General features: G+C 49.2%; 1 protein-coding gene across 3 annotated transcripts; it reads left to right on the top strand.

Moving 5' to 3' along the window:
• MKI67 (marker of proliferation Ki-67) lies at positions 1-26,699 on the top strand. 3 transcript variants are annotated; one of them, XM_031461985.2, is made up of 15 exons: positions 1-115; positions 468-664; positions 3,062-3,140; positions 3,232-3,347; positions 6,391-6,457; positions 8,319-8,364; positions 9,689-9,844; positions 11,060-11,235; positions 12,615-12,933; positions 13,021-13,139; positions 13,248-13,419; positions 15,627-15,782; positions 16,739-22,104; positions 22,966-23,413; positions 25,263-26,699. In XM_031461985.2, the coding sequence occupies exons 2-15, from the start codon at positions 573-575 to the stop codon at positions 25,268-25,270; spliced, it is 7,320 nt and encodes a 2,439-aa protein (XP_031317845.2). In that variant the 5' UTR covers positions 1-115; positions 468-572; the 3' UTR covers positions 25,271-26,699. The 3 variants fall into 3 exon arrangements, with proteins under 3 accessions (XP_031317845.2, XP_064344609.1, XP_064344608.1); XM_064488539.1 differs by having other exon boundaries at positions 8,786-9,844; positions 12,621-12,933; XM_064488538.1 differs by having other exon boundaries at positions 8,786-9,844.
• Positions 26,700-27,232: the final 533 nt, after the last annotated feature.

The raw sequence follows: 27,232 nt of genomic DNA, 5'->3' as shown, positions 1-27,232 counted from the left end.
CCTGTGGCGCGGGCGGGGCCGACGGCAGACGCAGGTGGACGCGTCCCCGGCTCCCCGTGGTGCGGACTTGCGCGGCTGTGGACCCGCTGGCGGCGGCTCGGGAGACTCGTCCCGGGTGAGCCGAGGCCGGCGCGCTTCGGGGGCGGGGGCACCGGCGGGGCCGGGGCCGCGTGGGCGCCGGGGCTCAGCCTGGACCCTGCGCGTCCCGGGCTCCGGCGAGGGGTCTCAGGGGGAGCCCCGGCAGCCGCGACCGCGGGGGGCGGCGTCCTGGCCGCAGGCCTGGGGGCGGTGGGTGCTGGGGGACAGCCGGGGGCCTGGCTGGGGCTTCCAGGGCGGTCAAGTAAGGCGTGGGCCAGGGCGGCAGTACAAGGGACCCCAATGGGTCGCTTTACAAGTGACTTCTTAGCTCTTTGCTTTAGAGTAACCCCCGCCCCTTCCATGTGTTTTGTTTCTCTTGTTTTGTTCAGGGGCGTGTTAAAGTGCAGTGGAAGAGTTGCTTGTAAGTCTGCTTCAGCAAACCTTTTGATGCCTGCCCTTCCCATACGGATTATACTCAGATTCTTGTTTAGAAAATGGGTCCTGCCAGACGCCTTGTTACCATCAAGAGGAGCGGGCTCGACGGCCCCAGCTTTCCACTGAGCCTCAGCTCCTGCTTGTTTGGAAGGTGAGCCCTGCGCAGCGCTGTCAGTTTAATTTAAATTTAATTTAAAATAAGACAGTTTAGCTTAAGAAATCGTAATATTACTAATCACAGATGAACAGACTGGCTACACGGCTCTGGGCTCTGGGAGCAGTGCCCGTCTTGCAGTTTGCTTAGGACTTCCTGTGTATCGTCAGCATGACTGGTTGTTTATTATGAAATAGAGTTTTGAAGACAATGTTTATATAGTTGTGTGTTTTTAATCAAATGATTTTTAATTGATAAAAATCTATAAGCAAAGAGAAATGTAAAGGACTCAAATTGTGACTCATTTCAGGCAGTGTTAGGCGGCCACTGTGTTCATAAGAAATCTCCCCAAACTGGGCATTCCTTGGCTGCTGGGGGATATTGTTGAGCAAATGAGGAGTTCTGTATGTGGCTTGCTAGTCTTCTTGGAAAAATGAAAACAGGAGGGAGAGTCCTGCTTGTGTTTAGAGAACTCTGCTGGTGCCTTCCTGTGTTGGTGCTGGCGGGAACTGCGGTCCCGGTATAACAGACACCGTTATTCATCGCACCCCGTCTCGGTTTCTAACATGTGCCCTTTTAGACAAATGACAGGTCACCCTCCCAGTGGAGCCCAGATCCCCTTCTACCCACACCTCACCCTTACCATGTTCCACCACACTCACGACCGCCCAAGCTCTTGGTCACCTCGGTGCTTTTAGCCAGTTTGAACTTTTATCCCTAGAATGTTCTGTCTACCCTCCGGCATGAGCGAATCCTTTCCAACTTTCAGCTTTAGGATTCAAGTTATCTGAGAAGAAAGCTTTAGTGAAAACTGCTCTGTCTTTCCTGACCCTGACACGGTGATGAGGCTTTGGTTTGTCTGTCTCACTACTAAGCTCCCCAAGGACAGGGACTGTTCAGTTAATACTTATGTACTCAGTGACCGGCATGGGGTTCGGCTTATAAGGGTGGCCGATATTTAGCACTTTGTCCAGTGGAAACATCAGCAAGAGAATTGGATTTGGAATCAGTAAGTAGCAGTGGTTTAGGAGACATTTTTTTTCATGTCACAGTGTGGGAGGACACACACCACGCACAGCATTGGCATCAGGGAGCCAAGGTCAGGGTGCTGCCAAACATCCTGCCATGTACAGGCCAGCTCCCTCTACAGAGAATCGTCTGGCCCCAAATGTCAACAGCGCCAAGGCTAAGAGCCACTGATCCATAGTGATTCTGGTTGGCAGTCTCCTGCCAGACAAATTCTCAGTTCTAATGAGATAGTCTCTCTCTCTCTCTCCCTCTCTCTGTCGCCAGATTCAATGATACCTAAAAATCAAATTCTCTTCTTTGGTTTAAAGTAGCTGTTCACTTTTCATAGCTTCCACTCTCTCCAAAAGGAAAGAACAAAAAAACACTTTGGTATCAAACAGCAGTAATTCTGTTGTTATACTGTAGTGATCCAGCATATCTTTATGCAAGACTTTTTACTCTAGAAACGCATTCCTGTTTGGTCATGTGACACAGGTAGGAAGGGACAGTCTTAGACTCCAGCGACCCATCCTGAGAACAAAGTGGTATATCGTCTGTTCAAACGTGTTACCACAGGATGGGAACAGGAAGACCAGGGACTCGAGGAGCCTTGCCAAGGGCACCTTGGATTGGTCTCTGTGTGGGTTTGCGACTTCTCCCTCCTGGGGCTTCCTGCTGACGTCAGCTTTCTGGGAAACGACAGGTTGGGTCTAGATAATTTGTTGTTACTGCTTGTAGACTAGTGTTTGTCATGATAGGAGACTTGTGACTCTGTCCGTTGACACAGTGTAGTTTGAAAACAATAAAAAGCTCACAGATTACGAGCATCAACTGTGTGTCAGGCAAATGACAGATGTGGGTAACTCAGCTGTTCGCAGAACACCATGACGTGGGGGCCAGTGGAGTCCTCTTTATGAGGAAGCTGAGGCACGGAGAGGTGCAAGCGTGAAATACAGCACTTTTGCTGATGATTAAACATTCCAACACACATAGCATTACCAATAGGCATATACAAACCTTTTTTTTATAGGGGAAAAAAAAGCACAAAGCACTAAAAATAATTATTCTCAAACTGATGTGAAAGTTCTTTGGTTGGGCCTCATCGGTATAGATAGTTTAGTAAAAGGCAATTCAATTTTGTATTCTACTGTTTTCCAGTATAATTATTTGTAAGTACTCTAAAGTTTTAATGATTTAAAATCGTTGTACAATACTTGTAGAAATCCTGTGCAAAATGACAAGATCCTTGACACTGCCCAATTTGTTTTTCCTTTATATCGTTACATTTATAGATCATACAGTCAAATGCTGTTTTATTTTGAGTTATTGATGTAATTTTTTTTAAATTGCAACAACGTAAAAAAATCTTTATTCTTCTGGATCAAGGGGTATCGAGTGTGACATCCGTATTCAACTTCCTGTCGTGTCAAAGCAACATTGCAAAATTGAAATCAACAGGCAGGAGGTGAGTGGGTTTTGGGAAGTCTAAGTCTTAAAATTCGTCCCATTTTGTCCATTTACTGGTTACCTATTTTCCTCTTTTTCTCTACCTGTAGGCAATACTGTCTAATTTCAGTTCCACAAACCCAACTCAAGTAAATGGATCTGCTATTGACAAACCTGTACAACTGAAACATGGAGATGTCATAACTATTGTTGATCGGTCTTTCAGGTTGGTAAGAGCTAATCGGGCTAAAAAGAAATAGACCTGCTTCACCAAAAACTAGCTTCCCAGTTCACCTGTGATCCTTCGTTCATGTTGGTAAATGTCAAGGTGTTTGAGGTTGGCATTCCCAACACTCAGTCTTCATCTAAAATCACATGGTCTAGAAGGAGTGACAACTGGGGTTTATTACCTGCTCCAACTCAAGGATCTGAGTGCGCAGAACTATGCCCTGGAAGGTGACCATGTCCTAAAGGGGTTTTACTTTGTTGCAAGTGTTTTGAAACTGCATACACTTTTTTTTGGTTTCTTCTTTATTTTAAAGTGAAATACACTCATAGAGAAAGATATAAAAGATGTACAGCCCAACTTACTGTGAAGCCAACAGTCTTGAGGTGATCACCTGTTTGAACTGAATCGTGCTCTCCCCAAATTCCCGTGTTGAAGTTCTAACTCCCAGCTCCCCAGAATGGGACTGTCTTGGGAGACAGGGCCTTCAGAGAGATGATTCAGTTAAAATGAGGCCACTAAGTTGGGTCCTAATCCAACCTGACCAGTGTCCTTGTGAAAGAGGAGATGAGGACACAGAGAGAAGCCGGAGGAGCAGGTGCTCAGAGTGGCCACCATGTGGAGAGGCAGCAGGGGGTGGCTGTTGCCAAGGAGAGAGGTCCTGAGGAGGCCAACCCTGCCGACACCTTCATCTTGGACGTCCAGCCCCTGGAACCGTGAGGAAATAATTTTCTCTTGTTTAAGCCACCCAGGGTGTGGCCTTCTGTGATGGCGGCCCTAGAAAACTAACACACCCCCCAAGCCATGAGCAGAATTTCCGGAAGCTGCTTTAATGCATTTTCTAACCTCTGCTGCTTTCCGGCACCCAGTAAACCACCCATGTGGCTTCTGTGACAGCGTGGAAGTCTTCGGAATTTCTCCCACCTGAGCATGCGTCTCTAGCCACTATGGTTTGTCTGCCTCTATTAAACTCTGTGCATTTGTCACTGAGTTCTGCTCTTGTGGTTGTGAGATTCATGCACAGTGTCCCAGCTGCTCCTTCTCACCGCTAAGTATTTCATTGAAGTGACACCCACGGCTGGATACACAATTCCACACAATTTATTCGTTCTGGATGGACATTCAAGTAATTTCCAGGTTTTGGCTTGCTTTTTAAGACTGGATTTTTTTTTTTAATACTAATCTGTCCTGTGTGTTTGAAAAGAGTGTTGTCCCATGGCTGCTGGGTGGAGGGGTCAGTCTGCACAGGGGCACTGGATCCAAACTCCTAACTCTAGAAGCCTAGTAATTTTTCCCCTGTTCTTAGTTACTCAGACAGGTAAGCTGCAATCACACATTGAGGATTTTTTTGGTTTTGTTTTTCAGCTCTGTTGGTTTGTGCTTACCATATTTGGAGGCCACACTATGGGTTTAAATCAAGAATTAAGAATTAGCTCCTCTTGGTGGCTGACATTCCATCGTGTATTATTCTGAAATGCCCTGTACCTTTAGTAGTGCTTCTGATTAGTGATTTTCTACTGTAGATTTTTAAGATCACATTACTTTCAACTTTCATAATCCTTAAGGAACCAGCTGTTAGAGATTATATGCTTTGTCTATAATTGGTTTATCTTGATAGATTGACACTTTTATCAAGGTCTCTGAATAACTTTTATCTTAAATTCTATTTTGGTGGTATGAGTACAACCTCTCCACCTCTCTTCTGGTTGCTGTTTGCATGGTACATCTTTCCCCATCGTTATCCTTTCATCCTGTTTGTGTCTTTGAATCTAAATTGTATCTCTTGTAGGCAGCATATAGTTAAATCTTTTTTTCATCCATTCTGCTAAATGGAAATCTGTCTTCATTACTACCTTCATTTATAGTAAATAGATATTTTCCAATGTACCATTTGAATATCCTGGTCATTTTTTTTTCCCTGTGTTTTTTGTGAATTTACCTTCATTTTTTGTTTTGTTTTTTGTTTTGCTTTTCGGGGGTAGTAATTTAGGTTTGTTTGTTTGTTTGTTTGTTTGTTTGTTTGTTTATTTATTTATTTATTTATTTATTTATTTATTTATTTATTTATTTTTATTTACTTATTTTTTTAATGGAGGTACTGGGGATTGAACCCAGGACCTCATGCTTGCTAAGCATGAGTTTTACCACTGAGCTATACCCTCCCTTCCACCTTCATTTTTGAAGTGTGTTTTTACTGAATACAGACTTTAAGGTAGGAAATATTTGATGAGGAATGGAGACCAGAACTATTTCCCCCAAGTGAGATGCTGCTCAAATTAAGATTAACTGAGATGATTCAGTGCCTCCAACAAAGAGTAGGAAACGGATCTGGGGAAAGGACTTGATTCAGGACTCTGGTACCGTGAGAAACAACTCCAGATGCTTGGCTGCTTCAGATCTTTCTTAGGTGGCATCTAAATTCAAATCAGGCTGTCTCACCGAGGCACCCACATTCAGTATGCATTACAAAAGGTTGTTCTGTGAACTGATAGCTGAGTTCTCTTAGAATAGCTATGTATCTTGCTAAATGCCTTTACATCTTCATAAAATGTTTCTGTCTTTGTTCAGAGATGGACAGACAGAGTGAGAGGCTGAGGAGGTCACAGTGATCTCAAGTAGTTCCCCTGCAGTGAGTGGCAGCACAAAGTGATGGAGGCGTCAGACGCCACCCAGCCTCTGGCCTGACCTTCCAAACCATCAGAGGATTCCCAGGAACGGAAACCAGCCGAAACCCGATGTGCGCTCTTACGCAGTCGGTTCCAGCACAGGAGGTGCTCAGGGACGCTGCTGAATCGTACAGGCCAGTCAGTGTTCAGAAATCAATCTGGGTCCCAACTTCTGACCACGGTGTTTCACAAGAAACGAGGCAAACTTACCGAAGTTTTTAGTGTGAAAACGCTTCTCTAACTCAATTTACTTCTATGAATAAGGCAGTTATCTTGAACACAACCTGAAGTTTGACCCTTGCTCCTCGGACATGAATCAGATATGGAAGGTTTATCGTCGGTTGCAAATCCTGAATCTGAATCTGTGTCTCATTCAGGTATGAAAATGAAAGTCATCAGCATGGAAGCCAGTCGACCGAATTTCCAGGACAAAGACGGGAACAGGTGACGGGGGGCTGTTATCCCACTTTGGGCTCTGACTCTCTTGCATGACGATATGAAATTATTTACATGCACTTAGACACCATGGCTTCTCACAAGGGAGGATGACTTACCAGTTATAGTGGGAGAGTGTAGCTAAGGTATTAAAACACGTTGAGCTTAGACAGAAATTGAAAACTATCCTTCCCCTTTTATTCAAAGTGAGGCTACTAAGTCGGTGTGACACTTTGACCCAGAAGGCTCATGATCTGATTTTGCAAACTTCTGGTTAAAACCACCCCGACACAGAACTCAAACTCCAGAACCGCATGATCTGGTGGCTCATTTGTCTCCCGGTCATCCATCTTTACTCACCTGAAACAGTGTCATCAGAGTTGTGGATACCAGGGATGTGTCCCATTTTGATGGACAGCTGACCCATGACACTGGAGGAGAGTTACTGCCTTGTGTCACGTGAGAGACTCATTACTTGTGTCTTATCAGTGGCGAAAACATATTCCAAATGGTGCAGCTTGTGAAAATGCAATTCTGGGCCCATTCTTGGAAATTCAGTAGGACTTAGAAGGTTGCAGGTAAATCCTGAGAATTCCTCTTTTTCTTACTTTTTATGAAGCTACTCAAGCTAGCCTCACCTGACCAGGTTGGAATTCCCTGGCTTAAGGGCCCTACCACGGGTACTGCGGGGGCAGCAGTAGGTGCTGCAGGCAAAGACCTCGGCTTCTGCTAAGAGCTCTTCCTCCCCCAGAGGAGTAACTTCAGTGCTGAGCCTGCTCTTCAGTGCCGGGGGGGGCTAACCTGAGGTGCCCCACCCGCCAACCGCCCTTAGAACTCCAGCCAGAAAGCTGGACTAAGGGCTGGATCAGTGGTCCCAGTGGTCCGTGAGTTACTTGTTATCTGCATTGTGATAAAGTGAGTATTAAGCCTGAACACTTAGAACATGTTATGGCAGTTTGATGGTGATTTTTATAACTATTGGATATAGTAATGCAGAAAAGTGGGCTTCTATTTTGTACATATTTTTAAATCTTAATTCCTTTTTATTGTTCAGTCATATGATTCTTGGTCAACGTCAGGTTGGAAATTAGAAATAGATCCCTCACATGGGAAGTTAGAGAAGTGATGTATTCAATATGAAGAAATCAGGAAGTGATTAAAGAACGAAGTTCAGTTATTTGCCTTTGGGTATATTTTGTGATATTTCCCCCCTAATAATCTGGAGGATATTATTTTTCCTCCTTTGAAACAATATTGAACTTTTATATCTTAACATATGTGTTCTTCACCCCCTAAAAAGCTGCCTGTGAAAAATCACGAAGGCGGCCAAACAGGAGTGCAGCGTCCCAGCCCTGCTGTGCGCTAAGGGTCCGGTGCCTCTGGGTGCACAGTTTTTTAACTTCTGGGCTTTCAGATATACCCTAAGTGTCTGCCAGCCAAAGGGCACACGTGCTAAGCGGAGCCGCAGTTCACCCACGGGTCCTGTAGCCAGTTTCTGATGAAACTGAGTCCAAAGTCAGTAGCCCTGTGCCTGTGGTAGGGTCCCAGACCCTGAGTGTGGGTGACTTTGATTCTTCTTTCATAGAAGTTCAAGGAAGTTATAAAAAGTGGCTGAGGTTCAATTTAAGCGATCTTAATCTTCAAGTTTGTTTTGTTTCTTACTCTGTCTTTTAAAAAATGAGCTGAGAAACACGTAGCTTGTGAGCACCAGCGCCCGAGTGGCTTGGGCTCATCTGTCAAGGTCTCCAGCAGTCCTGTAAGAACAGCTGGGGGGGAGGAAGGGCATTAGGAGGAAGAATATTGTAGTAAACATGACTGTCGGCATTTGGAAAGGCATCTAAATCGCTTCTCTCATTTTGCCAATTCACAGGAACCTTCGCGTCGGGTCTCAAGATCTAGCTTTTCTTCCAACCCTGGTCAGTAGTTTTTTGGTTTTGTTCTGGGATCCTGTAAGATCAGTTCTCTTTGTAGCTTTGTGGACAAACACAGGCAGACACCTGAGTTAACTTTCCCCAAGTGACGGACGGGCACCACGCTTGTTTGGGGGGGCCATGTGCAGATAAATGGGCTTGCTCTGCCGTCCTCTTAGCTCTGAGCAGGCTGGTCGCACCGGATGTCTCGTGTTGGTTATAGAGGCTAATGCGGTTTGTTTGCTTGCATCATCTTGCTAGTATCAGAATACTGCTGTTACACATTGAGCATTAAGAAGTTTGTAGGCTAAGGGAAGAGCTAGGTTTTAAGACAATTTGAAACAGTCTTAAAACTTGCATACTACACCTGTTAATCATTGAAAAAAATCTTGAACTTCTGTTTCTTATTTCATAACTCGCTGTCAAGGTGGGAAAGTTCAAGATTCCAGTGACCGTTCAAAACTCACTGAAGAAAATGTTTCAGGAAAGCCCCTGGTACATGAGGAAAATACTGTAGCAGCGGGTACCGCCGTCTCAGATGGCTCCGAAGAAGGTGTTGCCAGGGAAACACCTGATGGTGTTCATTCCTCTGGACTTCCGAGAGATAATTGCAGAAGTGCAACAGATCCTACTGCTGGGGCTTTCCAAGAAGATTCCAGCGTAACATTAGGGAGCTGTAATGGAGGAGGGAAGGCTTTTCCCACTATACAGGGTCTTAAGAACAGTGACAAAAACGAATCTCCCTTCAGGAGGCTTTATGAGTCAATGAAGTTAGAGTTAGACGTGAAATCAGAAAAAGTAAATGTTCTACAGAATCGCAGAAAGTCAGGATCACGAAGTCACTGCACAACAGAAAAAGAAAGTGCTGGTGGTTTAGAGGGCGAGTCACCGATCTCACTGGTCTCGCTTAAATCCAGACTGAAGTCGAGCCGAAGTCCCCAGATTAAGGGAGAACAAGGAAGTAGCCAGACTGGGGAACAGAGGAGTGTTGAGGAGACAGTGCAGGCTCCCAAGGACACCAGGAGTCCTGGCATCCTCCGCACAGAGATGGTGGTGACGAAAACCACGACCCCGCTACGGTATTCACAGCAGAACTCCTCGCGGAGATGCCAGAGCGAAGACCTGGGGGCTGTCAGCAGACGTGAGTCTGTGAGTCTAGATCAGAGTGAAGGCTTCGGGGCAGAGCATAAGATGTTTACCCCTCAGAAGTTCTTGCCTAGGAATCAAACACCCATTAAAGTTGAAAACGCTGGTAGTTTTGGAAATACACCAGAAAAATTCTCCAAAAAGAGGAAGAGTATTCCTACAAGTGTGGACAATCTCCCGACAGAAACAGAAATGGTGCAGCAGACTGTCCCAGCTCCACTGGTCCTCCAAGCTGAAGGGAAAATTCAAAACGGCTTTCTCAACAAGACAGCTGGACAGATGTGCCCTGGGGCCCCTGGTCCTGACGCAGCTGATGCTGGCAGCTTCGGTGATTCCATTAGTAAGTTTATTTAACTGGAAACGTATGTCCCCCCAAGAGTTCATGTCTACCTTATACGTCAACGTGAATTAGTGGGACCTTCTCTGGCTAATGATTCGCTCTGTGAGGCACCAAGGGGACAGTGACTAGAGACACACTCGTCTACCCAGAGATTCACGTGAGGACCCAGATCACCAGCCAGACCGAGGGACAGAGGACGTGCTGGTTGTTAGGGGAGGATTTAGCAGGGGGCTCAGGTGATAGGGTGGCCCAGAAGCAGATTTGATTCTTCTGTCTACTGCCAGAGAAGGGGGGAGGAGCATAATTGCTTTTCACAGGAGTTCAGTTCTGAACTCTGAGCTCTTGTGTCCTGGGAGTCTGACCTGACCCTCTCAATTAAGTCATTGTTAATCTTTCAATACGGGGTGGCTCATAACATGTGGACCGTCCCCCTGGGTTTATGTGCCCGGCACTGTTCTTCGTGTCTTACAGACACCCACTTCCCTTACTCCGTGCAGGCAGCTGGAGTGTCTGCGGGACAGGTGTTTTCTCACCCTCATTTTGCAACCTAAGCTCACCCAGTGGGTGCCCGGGAGGTGACCTGTGGCGCAGCTGTGGTAGCCCCTCGGGGGCCGCCGGGTGCTCTGACGCAGTGCGCCTGCCATCAGCAGGGCCTGTGCGGCTCTGAGCTGAGACCTGAGCACACCAGTCACAGTGTCAGCGTCCCCACGAGTCTCACAAAGTGGGCGCGTCACTTCGACGAGGGCTTATGGTGACGGGTGGTTCAAAAAGACGGTGGTGGGGCTTGGGACACAGGACTTCCCATCTGGCAGCACCTCCGGGAGAAGCCCCACGCTCGTAGGCCCTGCTGCGGGCGGGTCTGGGTGAGCCCCGGGTGTGAATCCTTCAGAATCCTTTCTCGGGCGCTGCCGCACCGCCCCCTGCGCCGAGGTGGGAGCCCCTGCGTCAGGCCCTCCGTTACTCAGCTCTGTCCCCGCAGGACTTCTCAGCATTTGAGGGGAAGGCCTTGAACTGTCGGGTCGGGCTTTGGTGGTTTGTCCTTGGGTCTTTCGTGAGCTCTGGAAGCACCGTTAGCTTCCGCATCTTCACAAGAGAGGGAAGGTGTGTGGAATGTCAGTGTCAGTGACTTTACAGCTGGGTTGTCTTTCATTGGAAACAAGTCATTTACTGTCCGGTTTTTTATCACCTTTTCCGCTTCTGTGTCCATCCCTCTAGATAAGGTGGAGGGGGTGTCCCTGAAGAGGAGGCGGGTCTCCTTCGGGGGTCGTCTGAGGCCTGAGTTATTTGATGAAAACTTACCCCCGAACACACCTCTCAAGAGAGGAGAGACACCAAAGCAAAGAAGGTCTCTGGTGGCGCACACTCCAGCCGTCCTGAAGAAAATCATCAAGGTGCGCTTCCCTGCCGGCCGCCCGCAGGTCGGGTGGCTCACGTCTGTGGTCCTTGGTCTTTCCAAAACGCCTCATGCTAGAAGATGGCAAGGAAGACCTTTTTCTCTCTATTAAAAAAATGAAAATATAAAAATCTACATGAGAGCTCATTCTCGTGGGTGTTGAGACAGGAACACCTGGGTTCCTAGCCGTCACCGAGTGTGGCTGAGCACAGGTGGGTTCTTGGGACTCCTCTGCAGAGGCCTCCTGTCCCCCACGCTCCAGGGCTAGAGGACCACAGGAGCCAACTGAGATGAATCCGGATGCAAACTATTGTCTATAAGATAGATCACCCACAAGGTCCTACTGTAGAGCACAGGGAACTTGAAATAACCTCTAATGAAAAAGAGTATGAAAGGGAACATATATGTGTATGTATAACTGAATCACTTTGCTGTACACTTGAAACTAACAATATTGTGAGTTAACTAGACTTCAATTAAAAAAGGAATCTGGAGACATCATGACAGAACCACAAGGGTTTCTTCCGCTTTTAGGATTATAAAGGGAAAAAGAAAATTCGAATGGCAACACACCTAAGATTTTCACCACTAGCTCTTTAGAACTTTCAATCATCTACCCTAGGCGGTGTCGTCCCCCTGACCTCAGATTGTAGGAGTGAAGTGAGGGCTCCCCTCGCTGGAGGAGTTAAGCCATCTTTTTTTTTTTTTTTTTGAAGTATAGTTGTTTCACAATGTCGTGTTAGTTTCTGGTTTACAGCACAGTGATTCAGTCATACATATATATTCTTTTTTCAGATTCCTTTTGTTACAGGCTAGTACAAGGTATTGACTATAGTTCCCTGTGCTGTACAGTAGGACCTTATTGTTCATCTATTCTGTATATAGTAGTTTGTATCTGCTGATCCCAAACTCCTAATTTATCCCGCACTCCACCCTTCCCCTTTGGTAACCATAGTTTGTTGGGCAGTCTTTAATTTCTTTTCATACCAATAGGAGTGTAAGGTATGTTTTTTTCCCTCCCTTCTCTACGGGCTCCCAGGAGTGAGCAGCCCTCCTTCCACGCAGCCCAAATGTAGGATGGCGTTTCCTTGGATTTAGATCTGAGCCTCACTCATCAGGAATTTTCTTCCAGCTTTCTGCCTGGAATACCACAATTAAGACTTATTTGCTGCTTTCTTTTCCCCTTTTCCTTTCCTTTTCCTTTTCTGTCCTGAGGGACGGACCCCATCTCTCCCATACGTTTGACAGACACTGGTTGAAATGTTTAGTGCTTTAGGCTTAAACAACTGAAGTCCTTAATTAGGCAGAATTTTCACATTCATTACAGAGATATTATTTTTGTATTAAGGTTTCTTGTGAACATTTAAATCTTGTCAGGAGCAGCCTCACCCATCAGGGAAAGGAAATTCTTCAGAAACCCGTCCGGAAGTGACCACCCCAGACACGTGTGCAAAAGCTCCAGCCCCGGCTACTACCAGCACACCTCCAGCTGCAGCTGATCGGTGCCGTAGGTCACCCAAGGCGTCTTCTGTCTCCAGTGGCAGCAGATCTCACCAGGCAGACACTCCTAAGAGAGGAGGCAGAAAGAGCGGCAACCTGCCTTCAAAGAGAGCTTCCCTGGATCGCAGCCAACACGGCATCTTACAGATGATTTATTCCAAGAGAAGGAGTGGGGCATCTGAGGCCAATTTAATTGGTTAGTGTCGTATCCACAAATAGGTTTTCAGGTTGATTTTCTCGTTAACACTTGTTTTGAAAAGTCTACATTTTTCCCCTGTGACAGTGGCGAAGTCGTGGGCAGATGTAGTCAAACTTGGCGCGAAGCAAACACAGACCAAAGCTGTTAAACGTGGACCCCAAAGACTGCTGAGCAAAAGGCAAAGAAGAGCCAATACTCCGAAGGTGCGTGTGCCAACATGTGTTGTTCTTTTCCACATCATGTTGTTAAGGGTGACACTAAGTGTGCGCTCAGGCTTTGACGTTTTATGGACCTCCTGATTTTTTTTCCAGAAGCCGACTGGCATCACTGACCATCAGTTTAGTACCGGCCACGCAAACTCTCCTTGTACGATAATCATAGGGAAAGCGCACATCGAGAGAGTGAACGGGCCGGCTCGGCCCTACACGATGCTGAACAGCTTTGTGTTCAACAAGCCGGCGGACTTCAGCGAAGATCTCTCAGGTACAGGCCCAGCCGTGGCTCCCGTAAACCACAGCCCTTTCATCCCCGGCGTGTGTCCACATGGGGAGGGTGGGAGCATGTCTGCTTATCTGCCGTAAGAGGGCAGGAGAATAAGGGCCCTGTCAACCCCGGGGCCATGATGTTTAAGGAGGAGGAGCAGGACTGGAGGAGAGTGAAAGCGACAGGTCCGTGATGAGTTGGGGGTCCCGTGTCCCGCACAGCGCGGGTAGGGCGGGAAGTGCACGCCGTTACCTTGGAGAGCAGCACGCGTAGAAGCCGCTTCGCTGGGGAGAAAGCAGCCTTGTGCTCATAATCGCCCCCTCCTTGCATTTCTACTGAAAGATCGCCCCAGGGTGGGAGACGCTGGTTTGAGTGATACTTTGCTTCTCCCAGCTCTCCTCTCCCTCCACGTAGCTGAGCTGTTCCCTGAAACAAAGGCCCATGAAAAGGCTTCCTTTATTTTCTTACTCTTGTCTGTATTTTGGTGGAGGTGCCGGGAACTGAACCCAGGACTTTGTGCATGCTAGCCAGGTGCTCTGCCACTGAGCTACACCCACCCCAGGCTTCCTTTAACCATTAAGAGTTGAGCAGTGTTGCCATTCTCACTAAAAGTGCCACGGAACCTGCTTATGGCTGTTCCGAATTAGAACTATGGCAAGAACCAGGTTTAGGATTTTAAGCTGCATAGTTTGACCAGTGGTTTCCACTCTGAACACTTTTGGAAAGAGGTGACTCTTGAATCCATTAGGTGAACTCTTTTCTTTTTTTTTTTAACTTATTTTTATTTTTTAATTGAAGTACAGTCACTTTACAATGTTGAGTCAGTTTCTGGTGTCCAGCATAGTGATTCAGTTATACATAGACCTATATATTCCTTTTCATATTCTTTTTTGTTATACGTTATTATAAGATGTTTGATGTAGTGCCCTGCGCTATGCATTGGGACCTTGTTGTCTGTCTATTTTACATATAGTAGTTTGTATGCTAATCTTGAACCCATACAATCTTATTTTTATTTGCTGGCAGATTTTAAAATGGGAGAATTGTAACAGTGACATAATCCAGGCAGGGTGCCCTGAAGTCAGTCGCATTTAGGTCAATACATTTAGCTTTCTAAGAAACAAGACTACAGGAACGTGGATCACGGCTAGACAAAGCCCTGACAGCGTGCTCCAGGAGCGAGGAAGTGTGAGATTATGGCACCCAGTGTGTGGATACGCACGGGTCTGTGGATCCTTGCGCTGCACGTCACGCACATGTAAGAGGGCACTCACAGACAGCTTACGAAGCACTGAGGATAAGTTCTCCAAAAATATTTTTAAGATAAATAGAAGCTTAAATATTTAGTACCCAGGATGATGGGTTTTCTCAGCCTTCCTTCAAAACATTTCCCCAGACGGTCAACAATGGCCGCCCCGACCCTTCGGTGTGAGTAACTCTTACGACAAACCGCGGTTAGGGCTGAGGACTGAGTTTTAGGTCAGGCCTGAGCAGTGGCAGAGGGGTGAGATTTTTAAGTGAGCCGTCCAGCTTGGGAACCTTCGGAACATGCGTCCCAAACACAATTTGCAGACAAAGGCCAGGCTGAGAGCGCGTTTTGACCCGCTGATGGCAGAAAAGGAAGGAGAATGTGGGCTAATGAGAAAGCCCTCATTTGTTGAGAGGACTGTGTGCGTTTTTTCCTGAGATGTTGTTTCTACTACAATTGGTGTTAAAATGAAAAGTGGTGATATTATTACTTGCCAGTACTAAAATTGGGCAGTCCTATGTCAGTTTTAAAGTTTGGGTATGTTTTATTTGTGCATAAAATCCAGGACTGCCTAACCTAGGACTTTTCCAAAGGAGCTTGGGGGCCTGAGGTTTCGGGGTGCATGGAGGGGAGGCCCCGGGGCACAGCCTCTGTCCTCTGGCCAGTGCTCACACTTGGGGATGACTCTGGAAGACTGAGGACATCAACTTCCTTCATTTGATTTTCTTTCCAAGAGGAAAGACAGAGAAGAGGTGATATAAGAGTCTAACTTCTCACACCCTCGTAAAAAAATGCGTTCATGATTAACGCAGCAGTCTCTTGCACAAACCCCATCTGCCAGGAATCCTAGGGCGTCGTTCGCTGTCTGCGTTCCAACATTTCTTCTGTCATGCGTGTTGTTTGCAGGTGTGCACAGTATGTCAGTTTTAACCACTGTCCCACTATTTTCATGTAACAGGCCTGACTGAAATGTTCCAGACTCCAGTCAAGGAGAAACCACAAAGGATGAGCCTGGGTCCCTCCACCCTTTCAAATTCAGGGGATTTTATTGGAAAAAAGCTTCCAGTATCTAATTCAGGAGAAGAGCCTCTGTTGCACACTGCAGAATATTCTGGTTGGTTTGCCTTTTTTTATCCCTCGCACTTTGATTCTCCCCATGGCAACCGGAGACGGTGCTCTTCGTTCACAGCAGCTGTTGTACAACTTTTCTACAGCAGATACTCCTGTTAGAGCACCGCGTCCAGCTTCCCCACCCTATTGTTTTTAGGGGAAGTTCCTGTCAGCCACTGAGCTAGCATTAACCCTTCAGAGACTTGCATAACAAGGAATACTCGTTTAATAATCATAAACTTGCTGTGCACGCTTGGCTGTCTTCATTTAGTATCAGTAAAGAGGGTGATGTGCAGAAGAGTATGGTGGTCTCCCGTCACACTGCTGCGTAAGTCACTCAAATGCAAAAGCGCTGTCAGTTACCAAAGGGAAAGACGGCAGGTGCACACGGCGCAGGGACTCCTGTGACCACGGCGGGGCACCTGCGGCAGGATGAGTGTGAGAGGGGAGGTGTGGGGCCGTCTACCGGCTCACTTACGCTGGGCACTGAGTCCCTGCCGTAGAGGGAACAGCTTGCTGCTCTGAAGATGCTTCCTGTTGCTAAAAAGTAGACGTTTCCGGTGTAACACGAGCCCTCAGCGTGCCAGGTATAATCCGTGATATCGCATCCATGGTTCAGCAGAAGAAACAGCTCTTAGTTTCTCACGTTCAAAGAAAAAAATGTTCCGCTCACTGAGACATGAGTGGCAGCCTTCAGGAATTTTTCACTTTTATCTAATCCCTGAAGATCCTTACCAGCACCTATGTAAACCCTACTCTATATCAGCCAATAACATTATTCCTAAGTGTGCCGGATTCAGATGTCAGCCAGACTGATGGTCACATAAGCAGCCTCATGTCCTTAGGTGGACAGGGGACTGGATTATTGGCTCTTAAACGATATTTATGAGGACAGAACACCAAACTGGCACAACACAGTGAACGGAATATACTTACTGTGTGTGTTTTAATTTCTTGCAGGAGAGAATGTGTTCCCCAGTGCTCAGGAGGTGCCCGCAGAGCCGTCTGGTAAACGTTCTGCCAGCCCTGGCCGTCTTAAAATCAATGAAAGGACTGTGAAAACTCCAGGGAGTGTCTATCAAGCGCCGGGTGCTAAGAGAGAAACTCAAGAGTCTGAGGCAGCGCCTCCAAAGGCAGCACCGAGTGCAAACAGGTGTAGAAGGTGTGCGGAGCCCAGAGCCAGGCAGAGGCCGGGCGCAGAGAGTGCGAGCGAAGATGCGGAACCGGACACTGTGGAGGACATCTCGGGAAGACGTCTGAGAAACGCACCACCACCAGGGCAGAAGCCAGAGGGAAGGGGGAAGGAAAGTGAAAGATTTTTTGAAAGATGTAAGAAAAATATTGAGTCCAAAGAAGATTCTGGAAAGATGATGGCTGTGAGGAGATCCAGAAGAGCTTCAGAGCTGAAATGGGAACCAACAGCAGACCTGACCACCCTCATGAGACTACAAGAGACAGAGTTCAAGGAAGACTCAGTGGACATCCCAAGTGTCCCCCAAACCCCAGCTCGTGCCGAAGAACCAACAGATGCAGAGAACAGAACCACAAAACTGCACTGGAAATCTCCACAGCCCGACAGGATCAGCTCGCCCGCCAGGACAAACACACAGCCCAAGACACCTTCCCGGAAAGGGGATGTGGAAGAGGTCTCAGCACTCGGGAAGCCCACACAGACACCGGGGGACGCCACACACACGGACAGAGGACCAGGTGATGATGAAAACATCAACCTGTGTAAGGAAACTCCAAAGCAGAAACAGAACCCTGCAGAAAATGTAACTGGAAGCAAGAGGCGGCCCAGGACACCCAAGGAAAAGGCCCGATCTTTGGAAGACCTGATTGGCTTCAAAGAGCTCTTCCAAACCCCACATCTTGTCAAGGAACCAATGATTGATGACAAAACCCCCCAGATACCCTGTAAGTCTCCACGGCCAGAACCAGTTGTCACGTCAACCAGTATGACCAGACCATTCAAGACACTTTCCCTGAAAGCAGAGGTGCAGGAAGATCTCTCAGCACTCAGGAAGCCCACCCAGACGCCAGGGGACACCACACACTCGCACGGAGGACCAGCGGGCGCTGATAAAGACATCCAGATGTTTAACGAAACTTCAAGGCAGAAACTGGACTTTGCAGAAAGTGTGACTGGAATTAAGAGGCGGCCAAGGACACCCAAGGAAAAGGTCCAGTCTCTAGAAGACCTGGCTGGTTTCAAAGAGCTCTTCCAAACCCCAGTTTGCACCAAGGAACCAACGGCTGTCGTCAAAACCCCCCAGATGCTCTGGATATCTCCACAACCCAAACCAAATGTCACACCGACCAACAGGAAGAGACAGCTCAAGACACCTCCCCAGAAAGTGGACAGAGAGGTTGAGCTCTCAGCACCCAGGAAGTCCACACAAACACCTGGGGAAACCAGACACTCAGACAGCGAGCTGGTAGGTGATGATGAACACAGAGCATTTAAGGAAAATCCAAAGCAGAAACTGGACTCAGCAGAAAATGTAACTGGAAGCAAGAAGCGGTCAAGGACACCCAAGACCAAGGCTCCACCCCTGGAGGACCTGATTGGCTTCAAAGAGCTCTTCCAGACCCCACATCATGTCAAGCAACCGATGACTGATGACAAAACCCCCCAGATACCCTGTAAATCTCCACGACTGGAACCTGTTGACACACCAGCAAGTAGGAAGGGACAGCTCAAGACAGCTCCCCAGAAAGTGGACAGAGAGGGTGAGCTGTCAGCACTCAGGAAGCCCACCCAGACGCCAGGGGACACCACACACTCACACGGAGGACCAGCGGGCGCTGATAAAGACATCCAGATGTTTAATGAAACTTCAAGGCAGAAACTGGACCCTGTAGAAAACGTGACTGGGATTAAGAGGCGGCCAAGGACACCCAAGGAAAAGGTCCAGTCTCTAGAAGACCTGGCTGGTTTCAAAGAGCTCTTCCAAACCCCAGTTCGCACCAAGGAACCAACGGCTGTCGTCAAAACCCCCCAGATGCTCTGGATATCTCCACAACCCGAACCAAATGTCACACCGACCAACAGGAAGAGACAGCTCAAGACACCTCCCCAGAAAGTGGACAGAGAGGTTGAGCTCTCAGCACCCAGGAAGTCCACACAAACACCTGGGGATACCAGACACTCAGACAGCGAGCTGGTAGGTGATGATGAACACAGAGCATTTAAGGAAAGTCCAAAGCAGAAACTGGAGTCAGCAGAAAATGTAGCTGGAAGCAAGAGGCAGTCAAGGACACCCAAGACCAAGGCTCCACCCCTGGAGGACCTGATTGGCTTCAAAGAGCTCTTCCAGACCCCACATCATGTCAAGGAACCGGTGACTGATGACAAAAACCCCAAAGTGCTCTGCCAGTCTCCACAACCAGAACCACTTGTCACATCAACTAGTATGACCAGACTGCTCAAGACACCTCCCCGGAATGTGGAGATGCAGGAAGATGTCTCAGCACTCAGGAAGCCCACCCAGACTGCAGGCAACACCAGGCCGTCACACAGAGGACCAGTAGGTGATGATAAAAGCATCAGATTACTTAAAGAAACTCCAGAGCAGAAACTGGAGTCAGCAGAAAATCTAACTGGAAGTAAGAGGCGGCCAAGGACACCCAAGGAAAAAGTCCCACCCCTGGAGGACCTGATTGGCTTCAAAGAGCTCTTCCAGACCCCACATCACACAGTGGAACCAATGACTGATAACAAACCTTCCAAAATACCCTGTAAGTCTCCACCATTAGAATCTGTCAACACACCAAGTAGGAAGAGACAGCTCAAGACAGCTCCCCAGAAAGTGGACAGAGAGGGTGAGCTGTCAGCACTCAGGAAGCCCACCCAGACGCCAGGGGACACCACACACTCACACGGAGGACCAGCGGGCGCTGATAAAGACATCCAGATGTTTAACGAAACTTCAAGGCAGAAACTGGACTTTGCAGAAAGTGTGACTGGAATTAAGAGGCGGCCAAGGACACCCAAGGAAAAGGTCCAGTCTCTAGAAGACCTGGCTGGTTTCAAAGAGCTCTTCCAAACCCCAGTTTGCACCAAGGAACCAACGGCTGTCGTCAAAACCCCCCAGATGCTCTGGATATCTCCACAACCCGAACCAAATGTCACACCGACCAACAGGAAGAGACAGCTCAAGACACCTCTCCAGAAAGTGGACAGAGAGGTTGAGCTCTCAGCACCCAGGAAGTCCACACAAACACCTGGGGATACCAGACACTCAGACAGCGAGCTGGTAGGTGATGATGAACACAGAGCATTTAAGGAAAGTCCAAAGCAGAAACTGGAGTCAGCAGAAAATGTAGCTGGAAGCAAGAAGCGGTCAAGGACACCCAAGACCAAGGCTCCACCCCTGGAGGACCTGATTGGCTTCAAAGAGCTCTTCCAGACCCCACATCATGTCAAGCAACCGATGACTGATGACAAAACCCCCCAGATACCCTGTAAATCTCCACGACCGGAACCTGTTGACACACCAGCAAGCAGGAAGGGACGGCTCAAGACGGCTCCTCGGAAAGCAGAGGTGCAGGAAGGTCTCTCAGCCCTCACGAGGCCCACACAGACTTCAGGGGACACCACGCTCTCGCACAGAGGACCAGAGGGCGGTGACAGAGGCATTGCAGTGTCTCAGGAAACTCCAAAGCCGAAACTGGACTCAGCAGCAAATGTAGCTGTAAGTAAGAGGCGGCCCAGGACACCCAAGGAAAAGGCCCCACCCCTAGAGGACCTGACTGGCTTCAAAGAGCTCTTCCAGACCCCAGATCACGCAAAAGAACCAGTGGCCGAGAACAAAATCACCAGAATACCTTGTAAATCTCCCCCAGCTGAACCCGTCACCAGGAGAACAAGTAGGAAGAGACGGCTCAGGTCCCCGCCAGGGAAAGTGGGTGTGGGAGAGGTCTCAGCGCTCGGGGAGCCCACGCTGACGCCAGGGGACGCCACACACAGAGAAGCTGTCGGGGATGACAAGGACGTCAAAGTGTTTAGAAAAACGTCAAGGCAGAAACTGGACTCAGCAGAAAAAATAATCGGTGTCGGAAGTCGGCTAAGATCATGTAAGCAGAAGACCCAACCCCTGGAGGACCCGAGTCTCAAAGAGCTGGTCCAGAAGCCCCGTCAGGCCAAGGGAACAACGAGAGCTGCTAAAGCCACGACAGTGCCCTGCCAGTCTGCCCCCGCAGAACCAGCCCCCGGGCCGACGGGGAGAAAGAGACGGCTCAAGTCCCCACCAGAGAAAGCGGATGTGGCCGAGGTCTCGGCGCTCAGGGAGCCCATCCAAGCACCGGGGGAGACCACGCGCACCCACGGAGAACCTGTCAGTGAAGAAAAAGACACCCAAGTGTTTAGAAAACCTTCAAGGCAGAAACTTGACCCTTCAGAAAATATAACGGGCATGAAGAGTCGGCTAAGAACATTTAAGGAAAAGACCCAACCCCTGGAGGCCCCGGACAGTCTCGAAGAGCTGGTGCGGAAGCCAGATCAGACCAGGGAGCAAACAAGTGATGCCAAGATCCCTGTGATGCCCTGCCAGTCTCCACCAGCACAACCAGTTACCAGGCCAACAAGTAGGAAGAGACGGCTCAGGTCCCCGCCAGGGAAAGCGGGTGTGGGAGAGGTCTCAGCACTTGGGAAGCCCACGCTGACGCCAGGGGACGCCACACACAGAGAAGCTGTCGGGGATGACAAGGACGTCAAAGTGTTTAGAAAAACGTCAAGGCAGAAACTGGACTCAGCAGAAAAAATAATCGGTGTCGGAAGTTGGCTAAGATCATGTAAGGAGAAGACCCAACCCCTGGAGGACCCGAGTCTCAAAGAGCTGGTGCGAAAGCCCCGTCAGGCCAAGGAGCTGGGCAGTGGTGCCGCTGGCATCAAGAGAGCCCCAAAGGAAGCACCTGTTGGAAGAAACCCTGCAAAAATACCCCAAAGGGTCCTCAGAGCCCCTAAATTGAGATTCATGGAAGACCTTGACCTTGTGGGCAAAGAAGACCCCATGAAATCACCAAGTGCAAGCAGCGTCTCCCCGCCGCCCCCCAAGAGGAGACGGGGGGAGGATGGAAGTGTCACAGGAAGGAAGACACTGCGCCCCGCGACTGCCACACAGGGCATCGCAGGTGAGAGGTCACCCCAGAAACCAAGGACAGCCCCCAGGGACGGATGGCCACAGCCCGAACCATTGGTAAGGAGGAAGAAAAGTCTGAGAACTTTGGCACCAAGGACTGAACGAGTGGAGAACCTGCCTGATGGTGACACGGGAGCCAAAGCTACGGGCCGACAAGCAGAAGACGCACACCCTCCAGCTAAGGTGAGGGACGTGCTATGTCACCCTCCTGTGTCCTCCAGGAGGGGTGGTCTCCATTTGGGTTCAACATTTGGTATAAACTGAATGTAACCTGAACGTACGTGGGGTACCCTCTCCAGGGGGGTCTGCACTCAACACAGTGAGCGACTACGGACCACGCTGAAGCATCCTTTGGGGTTTTATAGAGAGAATGAGCTAACTGGGGAAAATAACTGGTCAAAATTAGTATCATATGTTTTGACAAGAGCTTCTCGAGAACTGAGTTGTGTTCACCTTCAGAGATGTGGGGCATGGGGCCGAGGAAAGGTGGGCAGCTCAGTCCTGCACTGTTCAGACACTAACCCCGAGGGCTGGGTAGGTGTGGTTTGTGGTCAGGTTTTAAACGATTAAGACAGTAGACAGGGCACGTGTGTCCTGGGGAGCCCGTGGCTGCTGGGGTGTCAGACAGGCGTTACTGCTGCAGGAGAGAAGCCTGTAAATTCCATTCCTGTCCTGCTCTAGCAACGACTGTTAAAGGGTCAGAGATTCATTTACTGCCTGAATGAAGGGACGTTTTCCTGGAAGACCCTTTGAATGCTTGTTAGAATCAGACTGACACTTGTGACATTCAGGTGTTGATAGAAATTGACACCAAATCCCATACTCAGGGTTTATCAGTAGAGACGGTGATTTCTCCAAAGGGGCAGAGTGTCAGGCGTCCTCCTGACTTCCTCAGATTATGGGCACCTTCAAAAATTCATCAATGTAAAATTTCCCAGCTAATTCCCCTTGGAGTTCACTTTGGATTGTTTCTCTCCATGGTGAGCTTTGAAATCTGTATTCCTCACTATTGGTGTTTTGTGACTGTCTTTTGAACTTTTTTAGGGAATGTCCCTGCGTTCCAGGGGCCGGAGTAAAACCGATGTGGGAGAGCAGCAACCTGAGTCTCTCACATCAGCAGAGAAGGTGAAAATGAAGAGAAAAGAGAAAAAGCCCTTGAAGACGTCGCAGGAGAAGCAGCTCCAGAGGCCAGAAGACGGAGCCGACAATCCTGCCTCCGGGGGCCAAGTTCACGAGCGCAGGATGTGCTTGAGGTCTCGGAGGCAGCAGAAGACACCTCCGCCTGCTGCAGCGGAGGAGAGCGCTGGGGAGGAAGGGGCGGGAGCCCACGGGGGGAGCCGGGAAGGGGAGGGAGCAGCGGAACGTGCAGGCCTCCTGGGCTCGAGATCAAGAAGGACTGCAGCCCACCCTCCAGCAACCCCTGCGGAGAGCGAGTCCGAGCGGAGGGTGACGCGGGGGGCCAGGAGACATGCCAGAGGCCCACCAAAGGCAGGTGGGTGATTTGCCGTTTCTCTGTTTTTATGAGCCTAGGGAGTTTCCATTTAATTTTCGTTCTCTGTTGCGAAAGCAAACACAACACACCCTCTGTGGCAGCAGGCTGCCCGCCGCCGGGGATGCTGACGGGAGCAGCGGGAGGCTAGGCCGTTGCTTTGCCTTGTGGCTGCGTTCGGGTTTGTCCCTCGTGGGGCTCTCCCTCCAACAGCCAGTCCACGTCATGAAGCCGTCATTCGGGGGAACAGGGTTCACCCAGTCAGTGCTCTCCGGCTGCTTGTTCCGTCACCCGCGCCGAGACTGCAGACGGCTGGCTTCAGTCCCGGTCAGAGGCTGAACGCAGCAGCCAGGCCGGTGGCCCTGTCAGATTCCAACGGCGTCCCTTTGGACAGTGGGCGTGGAAAGCAGTCGGGGGTGGCCGTAGGCGAACAGTATGTCCAGGGGGCAGTCGGGCGTCCTCTCTCCTCCGCACATGTGACATTTTCTCTGTTAACGGGCTGTCAGCGCTGTTGACGTCATGTCAGAGCCAGCAGCTCCCGTGTCATCTGCCACTTGAGCAGACACGCGGAGCGGGGGGAAGCACAGTCGGTGTTCTGGGGGACGCCCGACTTGGCTGGTCTGAGAGCGAGGCCCCGCGGCTCCCCCTCTGAGTGGTCTGGGTTTCCCGGCGTGCAGTTCCAGACTCCGTGGACGCCAGGCCTGTGGGCTGCGGCTCCCACCTTCTCCTGTGGTGGATGACTGAGGTGGTGTCACTGCCGAGGCACAGGGACTTGTTGACCATGTGCCGGAAGTAGTGACAACGTGGCGTGACCTGTCACTCGGCCACATCCTGGATCTCATCCAATGTTCCACTGCCCTTGGAGATGAGGGGACAAGGACAGAGAGGGCAGGAAACCATGGTCAGCAGAGGCAGACGGAGTGCATTCTCCCCAGGCCTCTATTATCTTGTCACTTACCATTCTTTTGTCATGCGTAATGTGGATTTCATACCGCGTACATCTCCACTTTGACCTTTTCCTGAGATTCAGTCATTTGAGGAACATTTGTACTGCTTTGTATTAAGGTGATGCCTTCAGTCAGTAAGGATTTCAGGTTATTCGTATTCAAACTCAGCCACAGATTTTTAAATTCTGTCTTCGGTTTTTCTGACTCTTCCCCCACCAGGTTAAAGATCACTTGACCAGGTCATCAGTGGGGACGGCTTCCAAAGTGTGTCCCACATCACGATCAGCACTTCCAGTGGGCTGTTGAGTGGAGGGCTGTGCAGAAGTGTAGACGTGGGCTGCTTACCTGCAAATGCGGGGCAGACACTGCGGCTCCGGGCAGCAGCTCTGAAAAGGCGGATCGCCTTTGGTTTCGTTTTAGATTTTATCGAAGTGTCTAGAAAATGAGCCTTCTCCCAGCACCTCCCGCCGCACACAGCTCACACTCACACGGTGCTGAGTGACTGTTCTCTTCAGACACACAGATCGTTTAGAAAAAGACCCCAAAGACGTAGTCCTGATTATACATTTGAATTCACTTTTTCTGAGTGGGATTTTTAAAAATTAGTGAAAATGTATGTTTTAGTGTTGAAATTTTCTAAGTTATGTATTAACGTAAAAAAAAAGGTTCCAAACCTTTCTATCAAAAGACAAAATATTCAAGTTGAAAACACCAAACAGTAAAAATATTTTAAGGCAGCTTTTACAGGATGCATTGGACAGCTCACTTCCAACCTCAAGATTAATTTTCTAGAATGAAAGGTCTGCATCTCACCTAGCAAGGATTTGGGGCTTTGCAGAGTAGACTTGGTTACAAAAATTATTCTTTTAAAATTACTTAAGAGTTGTATTTTTGTTCCCAAACAGGAAAATGACAATGTGTGTGTCAAGCAAATAAGAACTAGAAGCCGTTGGGACAGTGAAGACATGAAGCGGACAAGTTTGAAAGGGAAAAAAAAAAGTAATAAATGTTAGTTTAGTGATAGTTCTAGCACAGTATTTGCCATACATTTTAAAGTGAATTCTGTAAATAATGCTATCGGTGGAGGTTGGGGGGTTAAGGGAAGAAAGCTTAGAATTTTCTGGCTCTGAATAGTTTATTCAAAAACCCCACATGGAGGTTATGAAGGAGACTGCAGGGTCTCATAAAGTGATAAAAATTTAAAACGGGGAGTGAGGGGTCGGGGGTGGGAGTGCGCCACGGTGCGGCCTCCAGCTGTGCGCAGTGAAGCCCTGACGTTTGTGACCCCGTGGCCGGTCCCCTGGGCCGCGGGCTCTGCCGCAGCCCGTTGTAAATGCTTCTGTGCTTGTCTCCCTCCTGCACATCTCCGCCCATCCGTCTCTCATGTGTGTCCTCCGTCAGACTGTGAAAGGCGGCCGGGGCTTCCAGCCTGCACCCTTAGCACCAGGTAGGCGCTCAGGAAACAGTGACGAGTGGACAGAAGAGTAGAAAAGTGAAAGTTACAGGTGCCCCTTTGCAATGGGGGACGTCGTGTCCATGCACTGGGGCTGTGGTCGCCTGCACGGGACGGTCCTCTCCTTGGTGTCCTCATCAGTTAAGGGAATAAAAGTGATTTGGAGGGTGGCTTATGAATCTGTCTTCAGGATAAAGATGTAACTTTATTTGAGGAATGATGGGTAACTTGCCTTTTTCCACTTTCAGTGTCTTTGTCTAAACTAGGACTGCTTTCATCTGAGAGGCCCCTCACCGACTCTTAGGGCCGTCGGCCAGGGTGCCCCTCGATGCCAAACTAACATCCCTCTCAGCTTGCGTGCTTTCGTGTCAGGCACATCTGAGCTTTCTACTCAGCTGAGCTTTTTGAGGCCACGCCTCTTGGCCTGACTTTGTGTCCAGCCCAGACAGGAAGCAGCACAAACCCTTCTCTAAAAGGATGGCCGTTTCTCACGGCCAGAGCGCACGAGGCTCTTCCCCCCGCAATTTCTGAACTGCTTACCCGTGAGCCCCTGCCGCCCACCCCTCGTTTTCAGCCCAGAATTCTTTCTGCATCTCCAGGGCCCTCCGTCTCACTGCTGGGCATCCCCATTTTCACATGCTGCCCTGTCCTGTGGCTCCGTGGTCCCTAATTCAGAAATGAGCACACCTTCCCTCCAGTCACCTGTGTGGCACGCCCCCCCCCCCCAATTCGGCTGCCTTGCCAGGTGGAGGGGAGCATGGAAAACAAGGGAGGGTCACTGTCCCGTACGGTGTGAACTGTACCAGCCGTGCCCCTGTCTGTCCCCTCTTGTACCCCCGAATCTGGCGAGAAGCCAGATCCGCAGAATAATAAATGTTTGTTGAATAAATGCCTGAGCCTCAGTGTCTGAGTCAACGGAAGTTGATGTTGCTGTTTTGGCTGCCGTAACGCAGTCTTGGAGGCTGATGTCTGAATCATGAGGAAGAGTGAGTGACAGACTGAGGGAGGAGGGCTGCGGAGGGAGGATGGAGGAGACATCTGAGGGCAAGCGATGGTCGAGCTGGGCCAGGAAGAGGGGCGGGACCCTGGCCAGCAGCAGGGAGGGTATTGTAGGAAGTGCGCCCTCACTAGGAAAGGCACTTTCTTAGAAGGTGCGAGTCATAAAGACACCATTTAGTAGGCAAGACTCAAGAAACTGAAGTTGTAGGAATTTTCTATGATTAAGTTGTCCTGCCAAGACTTGGCAAGAATTAGGACCCTTACATGTAGAAAGCCCAGTTAGCTACATGCCTGGGGACTGGAATGTACTGATTGGTTAAACAGCCCCTTGGGGTTCAGTTCTAACCAAAAACCTCACTGAAATATGCCAGCTGCTTTCTTAGCTTCATCAGCGCAGCATGTCAAGAGCTCAAGGCTGGTTTT

Source organism: Camelus dromedarius, chromosome 8, assembly GCF_036321535.1.
Source record: "Camelus dromedarius isolate mCamDro1 chromosome 8, mCamDro1.pat, whole genome shotgun sequence".
In the NCBI taxonomy this organism is placed as follows: Eukaryota; Metazoa; Chordata; class Mammalia; order Artiodactyla; family Camelidae; genus Camelus; species Camelus dromedarius.
Note: the sequence above shows the minus strand (reverse complement) of the source record. Positions and strands in the feature narration are given on the sequence as shown.

Excerpts from the sequence above, each read along its gene's own strand:
- MKI67 (XM_064488538.1), top strand. The coding sequence starts at position 573 with ATGGGTCCTGCCAGACGCCTTGTTACCATCAAGAGGAGCGGGCTCGAC. Across the intron at positions 13,140-13,247 it reads GAAGAGCCAATACTCCGAAG|AAGCCGACTGGCATCACTGA; the intron begins GTGCGTGTGCCA and ends TTTTTTTTCCAG. Across the intron at positions 13,420-15,626 it reads CTTCAGCGAAGATCTCTCAG|GCCTGACTGAAATGTTCCAG; the intron begins GTACAGGCCCAG and ends TTCATGTAACAG.